Below are 14,519 nucleotides of genomic sequence, written 5' to 3'. Positions count from 1 at the left end.
AACAAAAACGCAGTGATTCTGCACTGCAGACGCCTCTGTCAGTCTGCCCCAGGGCAGCTGTGGCTGCACACGGAGTTTACCATCACCAAGTATGAATGAGGAGTGAATGAATAATGGATCCGATGTAAAGCGTGTTAGAGTGTGCAGAAAAGCACTATATAAATCTAATCCATTATAATTATTATTATTATTATTATTATTATTTGTACCTTTGGTAAAAGAGAATTTTCATCACTGAAGCAGCTCCAGCCTGACGTATCATTTACATGCAAAACATGTCACGGACACAGAGTTGAACGTTAGCCTACCCTTTTAAAGGAAAAGCCTGTTGGCATCTTTCTATTCAGTTGCCTTATTTAGAGGCATGTTATACTATTCATTTTGAATTGCTGTATTGAGTCAGCTTTAGTATTCATTTTGATTGAGAGTCTGCTTATGTGTCTATTTGAGGTTCAAATTTATTTTATTTATGAATTTTATTTAACTGCTGTCACAACTCGATGAAATACTACAACAATGCTAAGGCAAGGGAGAGCCAGGACGCCAGGTCAGCGGGGGGATATCACCCCCCCCCCCCCCCCCCCACAATCCGAGATTGGGTACCAAGCCCCAAGAGACATAGACAGCCTCAATACAAGAGCTGCTGACCTGCGAAGGAAGATCGTGACCCAAATGGAAACCTGATGCTAAGTTGTCAAGTACCTTCAGAAGATCTGCTAGAAGATGTGAATACTGCAATAAGAACCATCCCCACTGGGAACATAACTGAGACCAACAAGCTGATTCACAGTACAGCAACAGTAATCCTCGAGATGCTGGGATATAAGATCAACACAGGGCATAACAATCAACACCCTCCATGGAAGAGACGGTTAGAGGCCAAGATAAAGGCGACACGGAGAGAAGTCAGCCAGCTAGCTGAGCTACAGAAGGGGAACATGGTGAATAAAGGGGTACCCAGGAAATACAGCAAGCTCTCCATACCTGAAGCACTCGAAACTGCCAAACAGAGACCGACGGCTCTGGCTACCCGACTGAAGAGATACACCAAGGAGATTGAGGCCAGGAGAATAAACCAGCAAAGGTGTATTCTCAGTGGAAGGGAAATGGCATCCGGTCAGACCCACCAGGGGCTGAGGTGGAGAAATACTGGAAGGGCATATGGGAAAGAAAAGCATCACACAACACCGATGCCCAGTGGCTAGTGGACCTGAGGACTGACCACAGCTGCCTCCCAGAATAGGAACCAGTAACCATCTCAATGGCAGACATCCAAGAAAGAGTGTCAAAGATGAAGAGTTGGTCAGTACCGGGCCCCGATATGATCCATACATACTGGCTAAAGAAGCTGACAGCACTCCATGAGCGTCTAGCAGCACAGATGAACCAGCTGCTAAGGGATGGGATGCACCCAGAATGGTTGACTGAAGGCAGGACAGTCCTGATCATGAAAGACCCACAGAAGGAATCTACCCCATCCAACTACCGGCCAATAAGCTGTCTCAGTACAACATGGAAGCTCCTGTCAGGCATCATGGCAGCTAAGATGAGTAGGCACATGAATCAATCACAGAATCACAGAAAGGAGTTGGTAGTAACACCAGGGGAGCCAAGCACCAGCTAATGGTGGACAGAGCAGTACAAAGAGACTGTAAGAATAGGCAGACCAACTTGTGCACCGCCTAGATAGATTACCAATGCCACACACGTGGATACTGGAATGTCTGGAACTGTACAAGATCAACAGGACACTAAAAGCCTTCATCAAGAACTCAACGGGGAAGTGGAAGACAAACCCGGAGACTAACTCCAAGCCAATTGCCCAAGTTAACATCAAGTGCGGCATATACCAAGGGGATGCACTATCACCACTGCTGTTCTGCATAGGCCTGAACCCCCTCAGTCACATCATCACAAAGAGTGGCTACGGATACCGATTCCAAAGTGGGACAACAATCAGCCATCTCCTCCATCACCATGGATGACATCAAGCTGTATGCCAGGAATGAGCGAGAAATTGACTCACTGATCCACACCACCAGGACCTACAGCAACGACATAGGGATGTCATTCGGATTAGACAAATGTGGCCGGATGGTATCAAGAAGAGGCAAGATGATCAGAACTGAAGGGGTTGACCTACCAGGGGGCAGGATAGAAGACATCAAGGACAACTACAAATACCTTGGAATCCCACAGGCTAATGGCAACCATGAGGAGACCTCAAGGAAGTCTTCCACAGCCAAATACCTCCAGAGAGTAAAGCAAGTCCTGAGAAGTCAGCTGAATGGCAAGAGCAAGGTCAGAGCCATCAACAGGTATGCACTGCCAGTCATCCGATACCCCGCTGGGATCATAAGCTGGCCAAAGGAGATAGAAGCCACAGATATCAAGACTAGAAAGCTCCTCACCATGCATGGAGGGTTTCACCCCAAGTCCAGCACCCTGAGGCTGTACACTAAGCGGAAAGAGGGAGGCCAAGGACTAGTGAGCATCAGGGCCACTGTCCAGGATGAAACATCAAAAATCCAAGAGTACTTCAGGAAGATGGCCCCAAAAGATGAACTGCTCTGTGAATGCCTTAGACAGCAGAAACCTGAGAAGGAAGAGGAGGAGGAGACAACATGGAGGGACAAGCCCCTACACGGCATGTACCACCGTCAGATAGAGGAAGTGGCTGATATCAAGAAGACCTACCAATGGCTGAATAAAGCTGGACTGACGGACAGCACAGAGGCACTGATCATGGCAGCACAAGAACAGGCCCTAAGTACAAGAGCAATATAGGCCAATATCTACCACAGTAGATCTGACCCAAGGTGCAGGCTATGTAAAGAAGCCCCAGAGTCAGTCCAGCATGTGGTAGCAGGGTGTAAGATGCTCGCCAGCTCATCATACATGGAAAGGCACAACCAAGTAACTGTGATAGTGTACAGGAACATCTGTACCCAGTATGGACTAGAAGTACCCAAATCCCAATAGGACATACCACCGAAGGTGGTTGAGAATGACAAGGCTAAGATCCTGTGGGACTTCAGCTTCCAGACTGACAAACAGCTGCTGGCTAACAAACCGGACATAGTGGTGATGGACAAAGAGCAGAAGAGAGCAGTGGTGATAGATGTTGCGATTCCAGCTGACGCCAACATCAGGAAGAAGGAACACGAAAAGATTGAGAAGTATCAAGGGTTGAAAGAACAGCTGGAATAGATGGGAAAGGTCTGTTCCACCTGTGGAGGTCTGTTCACTCTGAGGATGGCACACAGATACCACCCCACATGGGTTACCTTGTTACCTTTAACCTTTGAGCTGTATATATATATATGTATGTATATATATATATATATATATATATATATATATATATATATATATATATATATATATATATATATATATATATATATAGACACACACACACACACAGTATATATATTATATATGTCCTCCAGATGTTACTTAACTAAGTGTGTGTATGCAGTAAAGATTGAAGCTAAAAGCGTACCTCCCGACTCTGTCCCCTTTCTTATAACATCGAGATGGCTACGGCGATACTGGGGACACTTGTGGCTTTTGACAGACAGGCTCAAGTCTGGGAGGAGTACGTCAAGGTGATGGAACATGTCTTCGTGGCAAATGGCATCACAGACGCTGGAGGACAGCGGGCTATATTGTTAAGCTCAGTTGGCAGCCAGACGTATAGTTTAATGAGGAACTTGTTAAGTCCGGAGAAGCCTGACGAGTTAACTCAACTGCTGCAGTCGCACTACAACCCGAAGCCCAGTGAGATTGTTCAGAGATTTAAGTTCAACTCGAGGATGAGGACGGTGAATGAGACTGTGACGGAGTATGTGGCGGTGCTACGGGAGCTGGCTCAACACTGTAACTACGGCGATAAACTGAAAGAGATGCTGTGTGACAGGCTGATGTGTGGAATTGCGGACGATCGCATCCAGTGGAGATTGTTGGCGGAGCTGGTGCTGACTTTTGAGCGGGCATTCAAAGTCGCACAAGCCATCGAGACTGCGAGCAGGGACGTGCTGGATCTACAACAGAAACAGGACAGTAATGCAAGTAAGCCCTCAGCTCAACTGCAAGTGCACACTGTGAAAGCAGGACAGAAGTGGCAAGGAAAAACGGCAGCGCCAAAATGCTACAGATGTGGAGGTGAACACATGGCACGAGACTGGTTCATCGATGAGAAGTGTCATGGTTGTGGAAAAAATGTGCAGAACCTCACCTCCTCCAGGGGAGCAGCTAAAGGGGGGAGGGAAATATAAGCAGTTTGTAAAAGGGGTAAAGAAGGATAAAAAACAGCCTGCACATCACATAAGTGAAGTCCCTAGGAATCTCTCTAGTGATGAAGATGTGTTTACAGTGTGTAGTCTATCAGAGCCAAAGATAGTTAAAACAGACCCCATCACTACTCAGCTGAAGCTAAATGGTAACATAGTAACATTTGAAGTAGATACAGGGTGCAGTGTAACTACTGTATCAAAGACAGAATATGCTAAGTTATGGGCAGCAGGGGGCGCACCAGAGTTACAAGATTGTTCATTGGGTCTTAAAACGTATATGGGTGAGAGAGTGCCCACACTAGGTGCAACAGAAGTGACTGTACAGTTCAAAGAGCAAACCAAGCAGCTTCCAGTGGTGGTCGTAGCAGGGCCAGGGCCAAACCTGTTAGGCAGAGCCTGGATTAAAGAGCTTAGGTATGAACTATGTGCTGCTTAACAGCATAGAACAGAAACACATCACATTGCAAGAGATGTTAATGCAGAATGAGGATGTTTTCAAAGAGGAACTGGGAACATGGAGGGGCCCCCCCAGCAAAAATATATGTAAAGGAAGTGGTTGCTCCAAATTACTATAAACCCCGCCCAGTTCCTATGCCATGAGGAAGAAAGTGGAGGTAGAGTTAGAGAGACTCACCAATCAAGGAATAATCGAGCCAGTGAAATTCTCGGAGTGGGCTACACCGACAATTCAGTGCGCATCTGTGGAGATTACAAGCTCACAGTAAACTTGGTGTCAAAGTTGGAACAGTATCTAATACCAAAGCTAGAGGACTTTTTCGATAAACTGTCTGGTGGTGAAAAGTTTAGTAAATTGGATTTAAGCCAAGCCTATCAGCAGGTGATCTTGGATGAAGCATCCAAGCGCTTTGTCACCATTAACACACACAAAGGTCTGTTCCAAGTGAACTGTCTGCCTTTTGGGGTTTCCTCCAGTCCAGCCATATTTCAAAGACTGATGGAGAGTCTCGTGGCAGGCATCCCAAAAGTAGCAGTGTATTTGGATGATATTTTGTTGACAGGCTGAAGTGACCAAGAACATCTGGCAACATTGAACCAGGTGCTGACGCAGCTGCAGGAGGCTGGTCTTCAACTCAAGTGCAACAAATGTACATTCATGGAGCAGGAAGCAGAGTTCTGAGGACACAAAGTGGATGCTTCGGGGCTCCATCCCCTACCACACAAGGTCAGTGCCAGACAAAAAGCACCAGCACCTACTAATGTCACTGAACTGCGTGCGTACCTTGGATTACTCAACTATTATCACAGATTTCTGCCGAACTTGTCCACACTGTTGACTCCCCTGCATGAACTGTTGAGAAAAGAAACAAAATGGAGATGGGGAGCAGAGCAAGAGACAGCATTTGAGGAATCCAAGCACCTCATGCAATCCTCAGAAGCTTGGCTTATGCTGTGCGAAAAACAGAGTTGAGTGTACAAGATAAGTGTGTACTGTGGGGGTCACGTGTTGTGATGCCACCACAAGGGCGGGAGGCCATGTTAGAGCAATTAAATCATGGACACACTGGCATTACTCGGATGAAAGCTTTGGCACGAAGTTACTTCTGGTGGCCAAAGTTGGACGCAGACATCGAGAATATTGTCAAGTGCTGTGTCACATGCCAAGAACACCGTAACCTGCCTGCTCCAGCACCACTTCACCCACGGGAGTGGCCAAGCAAACCGTGGCAAAGATTACATGTTGATTATGCAGGGTCTTTTATGGGACACATGTTTTTGATCCTGATAGACGTGCATTCAAAATGGATGGATGTTTTTACTGTAACAAACTCCACCTCAGCCGTCACAATTGAATGCCTGAGAAAAAGTTTCAGTTGTCAGGGAATACCAGAAACAATTGTATCTGACAACGGTACTTGTTTTGTGAGTGCAGAGTTTAAAGACTTTCTGAAAAGAAATGGAATTGAGCTCATCACATCCGCTCCATATATTGCATCATCAAATGACTGTGCTGAGATCGCGGTCCAGACATTCAAGTCGGTGATGAAGAAGGCTGGTGAGGGCAGCATTGCTACTAAGGTGTCAAGAGTTTGGTTTAATTATCGCATCACACCACAATCCACCACAGGGCTCTCACCTGCAGAAATGCTACAAGGGAGGAAGTTGAGGTCCACCTTGGATTTGATTCATCTTGACCGCAGAGGAAAGGTGGAGCGAAAACAGAACAGTAAAAAGGAACAGCATGACAACCTGAAAAAAGAGAGGATTCCAGGAAGGAGATGCTGTGGTGACAAGAAACTTTAGTCATGGTCCTAAGTGGATTCCTGGAGTCATCACAAAAATTACATTAAATTAAAATTACAATTACAATTAAAAATTACTCAAACTGGCCTATCTGCCACTCTCTCTCTCTCTCTCTCTCTCTCTCTCTCTCTCTCTCTCTCTCTCTCTCTCTCTCTGTGTGTGTCTCTTTTCCTTGACCTATCTCTTTCCCCAATGTATTTCTCTTTCCCAACCAACAGGTCAAAGCGGGAATGAACGCCCTCCAGAGCCTGGGTCCTGCCCGGAGTTTCTTCCTCAATGAGGGAGTATTTCCCTGCCACCGTCGCTTATGCTTGCTCTGGATGGCATTGTTGGCTTTCTATCTGTAAAGCGCTTTGAAATGTCTTCAGATGTGTTTAGGCACTATATAAATAAAAGTTGATTGTTTGATTGATTGAATTATACGACATCACACATTACAGGCACTGAAAGACAACTCCGCCCTGACATCGTCGCTACGGCAACCTGTCAGATCGGCCGATAATGTGGCCCAGTCTGGACACAGCCCCATCGCATTTGGTCACTTCCCAAAAACAGTGTGAATGGTCATCCCTAAAAATTTTAACAAGAATCACTCTGCCATTTACTAAACCCACACGCAGCTTCTCACCCAGCAGCCTTGGCTGAATGGTGTTAAAAGCACTAGAGAATCAAAGGCCCCGTCCACACGATCCTGGAATTGTATTGAAAAACGCAACTTGTTTGTTGCGTTTACGCCTTCCATCCACACGACAACGCAGATATCCGGAATGGAAACGCTACTTTTTGAAAACTCTGGCCTAGGTGGATTTTAAAACGCTGGGTCTGCGTTGTCGTGTGGACGGTGTATCCACAACTTTTTAAAAACGCTGACGTCTTGCCTGCGACGTAAACCACTGTGATGTCATATTTATGGGCCCGTGTGTACAAACATGATGGATGTACGAGCCTTGTTAATGGCAACATTCTTGCAGGCGTTTTGTGACAAAAAAACATGGAGGATTGACTAAATACTGCCACCACATGGTTTGGCATGCTTATAGCCGTCTTCGAAGACGCACTGATGCTTTTACATGTGGACGGAGATTTTTTTGAAAACGCTGTCGTGTGGACGCAAATTGTTTTCGATGCGTTTTCAAAAAGTTTCATTTTCAATAAAATCTGTCATCGTGTGGACGGGGCCAAAGAAGAGGATTCTCACAGTGCTTCCCCCACCATCCAGAGGCAAATGGACCCTCTGCAGCAGGTAGATGACGGCGTCATCAACTCCCATGTGGGGCTGATAAGCGAACTGTAGACGGTCTAGCAGCTGCTTCACCTGAGGCCTCAAGTTGGCCAAGACCTGGCTCTCCAGCGTTTTCATCAGGTGTCGGTAGTCATTGAACTCCATTAGGGCCGACATTTTGGGGACAGGAACCAAGCAGGATGTCTTCCACAACACTGGGACTCCCTCCTAACTCAGGCTCAGGTTATAGAGGTGTGTGATGACCAGAGACAGCTGGGGGGCACAGGTCTTCAGGATCCTGGGGCTGATACCATCAAGTTCGGCAGCCTTCCTTTGGTGGAGTCTCTCCAGCTGTCTCCCAACCTGGCCCGTAGTTTCAGTCATGTGGGGGAGGGTGCTGGTAGGGAAGGGTGCTGGTTCTGTGGAGGAGGAGGTGGGGGGGTTGCCCAGGACTGCCCACCACAGGGGGAGGGGGCTTGCGTGGGGGTCGGGATATGAGGGGGAGACAGACGACTGTGAGCTGAACCTGTTGAAGAAAACATTCAGCCTGATGGTTGCCTTGGTCTCCATGTGCTTCCTGTGATCTTCTTCATCCCCAACCACACGTCCCTCATGTTATTCTGCTGGAGTTTGGCCTCCAGCTTCCTCCTGTAGCTCTTCTTACACTCTCTCAGCTTCTCTCTGACACAACAAAAGGAGTATCACGCTTGTGGGTGCAGCACTGCAGCTGCCTCACTAACCTTGGACCAGAAGTTCTTTTGCTCTCAACACAGAAAGTCAGAAATAAAAGTCTTGAATCCAAAATTCTTCTTCACGACCATTTACTGAAGAGCTTGAAATCATACAGTATAAAAGAAATTAGGAGTTTTACTCTTCTAAGTTAACAAACTGCACTTCAGTGTAGCTTCTGTAGGTTAACAGATTGTGTTGTTACAATGTCCAGTGATTTCTCATGTTTTGCGAGGCTTCTATTATTTTATACTGAATGTGACAATCAAAGTGCATAAAACAGCATCCAAAACATCAATGGTTGACTAAAAGAATCTCCACAATGCAAACAAACACAGAATTTCCCAGCTCTAGAAAACAACTGAACTTAAACAATCCTTTTAAAATTATTCTTAACTATGAACTATGCTTTCTATAGAAATGCCTTCAACGACATTGATGTGATCACACAAACGCAGACATGCAAGGAAATGAGTACCCATTTGATTAAAGTATGAAATTAATTAATTGTCAAATCTTCTGTTTCTGTTGATTTATTCTTTTTGTTTTTGAGAGAGTTTGCAAATTTTGAAAAATCAGCTCAAGATGAGATGACGTGAAACCAGCAGGTATCTGGGTTACCAGGAGTTACTGATTAAACTTTTGGGTAAAAGCCCTTCAATTTTGCGGATATTTCTTGTATTTTTTAATCAATTAAAAATATTAAAATTGATGCAGAAAGAAGGCTTGAATGAGATGTGACTATGACTTCAAGCAAAGAATAAGAATTAAGAATGATAAGTAAAAGCAAAGAGTAAAGAATTTGAAATAAAGAGTGAATGTTTATAATAAGAGCAGCATCGGGTGAGGGCAGTTTCTGTAACGACCTGATCTAGGCTCCCGTGTGGAGCATGAATTTAATAAACACGGATGTACGTGAACGCATCTATCAGAGATCGACTGACGTGACGTCATGGTGATGCGTGGACGTCCTCTGGGTGTTCCATTATGTCACAAGAATAGGGGGATTTATTCTTAAACGAAACCCGACTTTTACATTTAAATTATACGTTAAAAAGAAAAATAGTGAATCCGTGTGTTATTTTTGTTTTAAATGTTGAAATTAGGGTTTTTGTAAAATAATTTACAGACCACTTGACACTCAAAGCTAGCCCTATTTCCTTCGTTGTCTCCGGCACGACAATGGAAGTGTCGCGCATGCGCAGTAGCAAGTATGGTTTTGTTTTGAAGGAAAAACATTTCTGCTGGAACAATAAGACTGTTTAAAAGTAATTTGTATGGAGGTAAGTTTGCTATCTTTTTATTTTCAGAGACAATACAACTCATAGTTCTTCCGCGAAGTAGTCGACATGTTTAATTTCACATCAGGTACGAGCAGTGCTCACGTCTAGCTAGCGTTAGCTACCTAGCATTAGCGCACGTCACTAATAGCAACCCCACGCACACACACAGGATCTGCGTGATGTTGTTGTTTATAGTTTACTAATATGTTGTCTTTTACACAGGAGCTTAAAAGATCATTAAAGATGCCACTCTTTGGAAATACGTTCAGTCCAAAGAAGACCCCCCCACGGAAATCCGCGTCTCTGTCCAGCCTTCACACGGTGGGATTGGAACCCTCCTCTGACAGCATCGTTATGCTAAAGAGCTTCGATAACAAGCTTCCTATCACTGATCGATACGATCAGATTAAACCAATACCTATATCTGTCATTGATGCATCCTTAACTATAAATCATTCACCCATGGTCCACCTGTAACACAAAATGTGAATAACTGTTCTTGAAACAGATGAATGGATCAAGAATTAAAGGATGTTTGTTTGTTTGTTTGTTTGTTTGTAGTTGGATCGCTCCACCAGAGAAGTGGAGCTGGGTCTTGAGTTTGGCCCTCCTAACATGAACATCGGTGGTCAGACCTGGAAATTTGAAGACGGACAGTGGGTAACAGGTGATGACTACAGCACACATACACACACACACACACACACACACCTTTCGCATGTTTTTTTTATGTGTATTTGTTGCAAAAGTTAAATTCATATTTTATTTCAATTTTTATGTCATCTAGAGTCTGGTGGGAACACGTCTAGTAGGGAATTGCTACGACTCAAGAAAAGAAATACACAACTGGAGGAAGAAAACAACCTTCTGAAGTTAAAGATTGAAATTCTTGTGGACATGGTAAGAAAGAGGCACCTTCGACTGTGTCTTTACATTTGCATTGCAATTTCAGTTGTGAATGTATTTTTTTGCTCGTCAAACTTGTTAATTAACTTTTTATTCCAGTTGACAGAGACGACAGTTGAGTATCACCAGATGGAGAAAGAAGTAGAAGATATAAAGAGTCAACAACATCGGAGGAAATGACAAAAACGGATGGAACATTTTGTTCATCCACAACTTGTATAGAAATTTTGTGTTTTCTCGGGAGGGTTTTTATAGAATCAGATATGTGAGGTGATTGAGGACTATTGACTTTTGGGTCATGCTTGTATTTATTGGAAGACTGGTAACATTGAATTAGATGTACAAACACTACAATTATTTGTTTTATACCAATTAACAGAATTTTTTTTTTTAACCTATGCAATTTTTTTAAAACATACCTCCAGAAATGTCAAAATTCTAAGTTTGAGGTTTTTTCATTTCATGAATTAATGAATCAATACATTTATTTTAGGGATTATTTTAGACGAGATGGAAACATTTGAAGGGATTTAGAAGAACACAGCGTATAGGATAACAAAGTTAACCAGAAAACATTCAGAGTGTACCGTTGATCATCACTATCACTAAAATATAAACAGTCAGATCATCGTCTCCTGGCTTCATCGGAATACGCTGACTTATTCTATGAGGAAATCATCTGTGGTATGAAAAACACTGTGTTACCATGACAATGTAATCCGCCACATGATAAATGAAGTAACCACCTGTTGCCTTGGCCAAGCACCAACTCCTATCAATGGAATCAAGTTTATTAATCAGTAGCTCAGGAGTAGTGTCAACAATACAGTATTACATTATGGTTTGTTTCTCTCATTCATCCCAGATACATTAAATCCATTTAAATGTGTAGATCAACATTGAGTTAGCTGCATGTTGTTGGCATTGACATCGCCCTGCCCCTCTGCCACCATATTGTGACCCAATTCCAAACATATTTAATCTCCAGATCCAGTTCACATCAGGAGTCTCCCACACCTCGGTATTTTTTATTGAGATGGCCTGTTATTATTTGTTATTATAATGGTGAAAAGGCCTCCATTTAATTTCTGGAATGGTTAAAACGAATCTAAAATGTAATCCTCATCAAAATAGAAAAACTCCTCGGCAAAGATCGAAACCTCTACAAAATTCAATAAAATTCCTCCAACCAGTTGAAATACCTTCAAAGCCCTCAAACAGATATGTGCAGTAACTCCTCCAGCTCTCAGTGGAGCTTGTTTTTTTATGATTACAGCGGCTGAGTGACTCACTGTCCCGAGGTCCTGCTGGTCTTATCCCCCACCTCGCTTCTGAGGAGTTGCATTGTCATCAGAGGGAAATGCCTGCTGGGTCTCTACTGGATGTGGAAATCCATGAGGACCACCAGTGGGGGCTGTTGCTGGTTGGGTACAGGGTAGCGTTAAGGGTCAGGATGTGTTTAAAGACCTGGCTCTTGTTATTTTAAAGTCACCGCACCCTCAGTTCTGCAAGTATGATGTGAACCATGAAAAACAACTGTGGATGATTAAAAATCCGTCATCATCTTCAAAAAATGTCATTTGAATGACACATTTCCATAGTCTGCCCCGTCTCTGATCAGATCATTTCATTAGACTTATGTAAATATTATAATGTAATTAAGAAGGTAAGAAAATCCACAAATGAACCTTGATATGGCAGCACTTGTGACCACGAGACGACCTCACAAATCTCACTGAGAAGGTCAAGCTGCAAAGCTGTCATCAAAACAGAGTGGCAACTGAGGAATCTAAAATATAAAACATTTCTTTTTTTTTTGTTTCCTACATAATTCCACATATCTTGCGTCATAGTTTTGAAATCTTCAGTTTGTATCTACAATGTAGTTAGTAACAAATATAAAGCAAAACCATTCAAGAAAATGTGACCAAAATTAACTGGCAAGTGGATGCATATTTAAACAAGATCCTATAATATGGCAAGATTTTTTTTCATTATTTTGATCAATTATATTTGAATCACTGGATGAATTTTTCATGAATTTTCATTAAACTTTTTTTTTTTTTCATTTGACTCCTGTTGAGGGGGTGCAGCTTTACTTTAAGCCATCAAGAACCATTCATGAGAACACAGGTAAGATCCAGGTTATTATAACACCGTTTATCGGTGAAACACACGCCGGATGTAAATAATGTCTGCCTCAGTAGATGATGGTTCTAAAAATAACATGAACCTTGTGTCTGGTTGCACCGCCTGTTGTCCCCACAGGCCGCCGCACCGACCGGCGCAGCATCAATACAACCTGGAGCCGCTTCCGCATCAGCAGAGCGCGTCTGACGTCTGACCTACATTCACACCGAACCGGCCGTAAAAGTCCCGGTATATTGGTCTGCTGAAAGAACTGGCAAACCCACCGCAATTACACACAGGGACAGATAAGGAGCGACTTTCATAACCCTTATCTGCAGCCTCCTTTAATTTCTGATGTGTTCTTTTATATCACGTTACGGTTTAATGGTGTGTTGAAATCTGTTTGATGTGTGATTTTCTGGGACACTGAGTTCAAACACGAGCAAAACGGACGTTAAAACAAAGAGACACAGAACACAACACCACGACACGTCTCTGGTGTTTCAGAAGTCAGAAAACCCTCAGAGTTGTTTCTCCATCCAACCAGCAGGTGTCAGTGTCTCACCCTGGAGGCCCACGGGTATGTCTGTAGGTGATCGGATGACGTCATCTGTCCTGCAGCGGCAGATTTCCATCAGTTCATTCATCCACCCAACTTTCTGTTCTGTCATTCAACCCTAAATGGTCCAATCTGACATGGCAACGTGTGTGTGTGTGTGTGTGTGTGTGTGTGTGTGTGTGTGTGTGTGTGTGTGTGTGTGTGTGTGTGTGTGTGTGTGTGTGTGTGTGTGTGTGTGTGTGTGTGTGTGTGTATCACCTGTCGGGGTATTAGTCACCCTAACAGGATCTATACGTTGTCAATGAAGGTGAAAACGCTCCATTATTTAGCAGCAGAATGTTCTCGTGTATCTTTTACACGTTTCTGTAACAGAACAAAGCAGCACTAACTCATGAATGACATGATCTAAAAGAGTGTTTGACTTCTTGAGCCACAGCGAGGCCCCACTGCACAACTCCCACACCCCACTTCCCAGAAACACATTCATCCAAAATCATCTTTTTCCTCAGTCCATCCGTAATTTCAAAACCATTTAAACAAATACGTTTAAAAAACCCACATGGATAGTCTGGAACAACTTTTACCAGCCTGGAAAAGTGATGGAACTGTTATGAAGAGGGAAATCATGAACAACCACCGAAATAAAAAGCTAATGCTAGCATTTTAGTATGTGATCTGTAGTGAGAGCAGAGAAGAGGTGGAGGAGAAGCTAGAGAGGTGGAGGTTTGTCCTGGAAAGGAGAGGAATGAAGGTTAGCCGCAGTAAGACAGAGTACATGTGTGTGAATGAGAGGGACCCAAGTGGAAGAGTGAGGTTAGAGGGAGAAGAGATCAAGAAGGTGGAGGGTTTTAAGTACTTAGGCTCAACAGTCCAGAGCAATGGAGAGTGTGGAACAGAGGTGAAGAAGCGTGTACAGGCAGGCTGGAACGGGTGGAGGAAGGTGTCAGGTGTGATGTGTGATAGAAGAGTTTCAGCTAAAATGAAAGGAAAGGTGTACAAAACTGTGGTGAGACCAGCGATGTTGTTTGGTCTAGAGACAGTGTCACTGAGGAAAAGAGAGGACACAGAGCTGGAGGTAGCAGAGATGAAGATGCTGAGGTTCTCTCTGGGAGTGACCAGGAAGGATAGGA

General features: G+C 43.8%; 1 protein-coding gene across 1 annotated transcript; it reads left to right on the top strand.

Moving 5' to 3' along the window:
• The first annotated feature begins 9,671 nt into the window (after positions 1 to 9,671).
• Positions 9,672 to 12,833, top strand: cby1 (chibby 1, beta catenin antagonist). Its single transcript, XM_068305557.1, has 5 exons — positions 9,672 to 9,794; positions 10,017 to 10,115; positions 10,356 to 10,461; positions 10,582 to 10,694; positions 10,800 to 12,833. Exons 1-5 carry the CDS (start codon positions 9,789 to 9,791, stop codon positions 10,878 to 10,880), a joined length of 405 nt encoding a protein of 134 aa, XP_068161658.1. The 5' UTR covers positions 9,672 to 9,788; the 3' UTR covers positions 10,881 to 12,833.
• The last annotated feature ends 1,686 nt before the right edge of the window (positions 12,834 to 14,519 follow it).

The sequence above is a fragment of the Antennarius striatus genome, chromosome 21, assembly GCF_040054535.1.
Source record: "Antennarius striatus isolate MH-2024 chromosome 21, ASM4005453v1, whole genome shotgun sequence".
NCBI classification, from domain to species: domain Eukaryota; kingdom Metazoa; phylum Chordata; class Actinopteri; order Lophiiformes; family Antennariidae; genus Antennarius; species Antennarius striatus.
The sequence above is the reverse complement of the archived record's forward strand: the minus strand, read 5'-3'. Positions and strand labels throughout refer to the sequence as shown.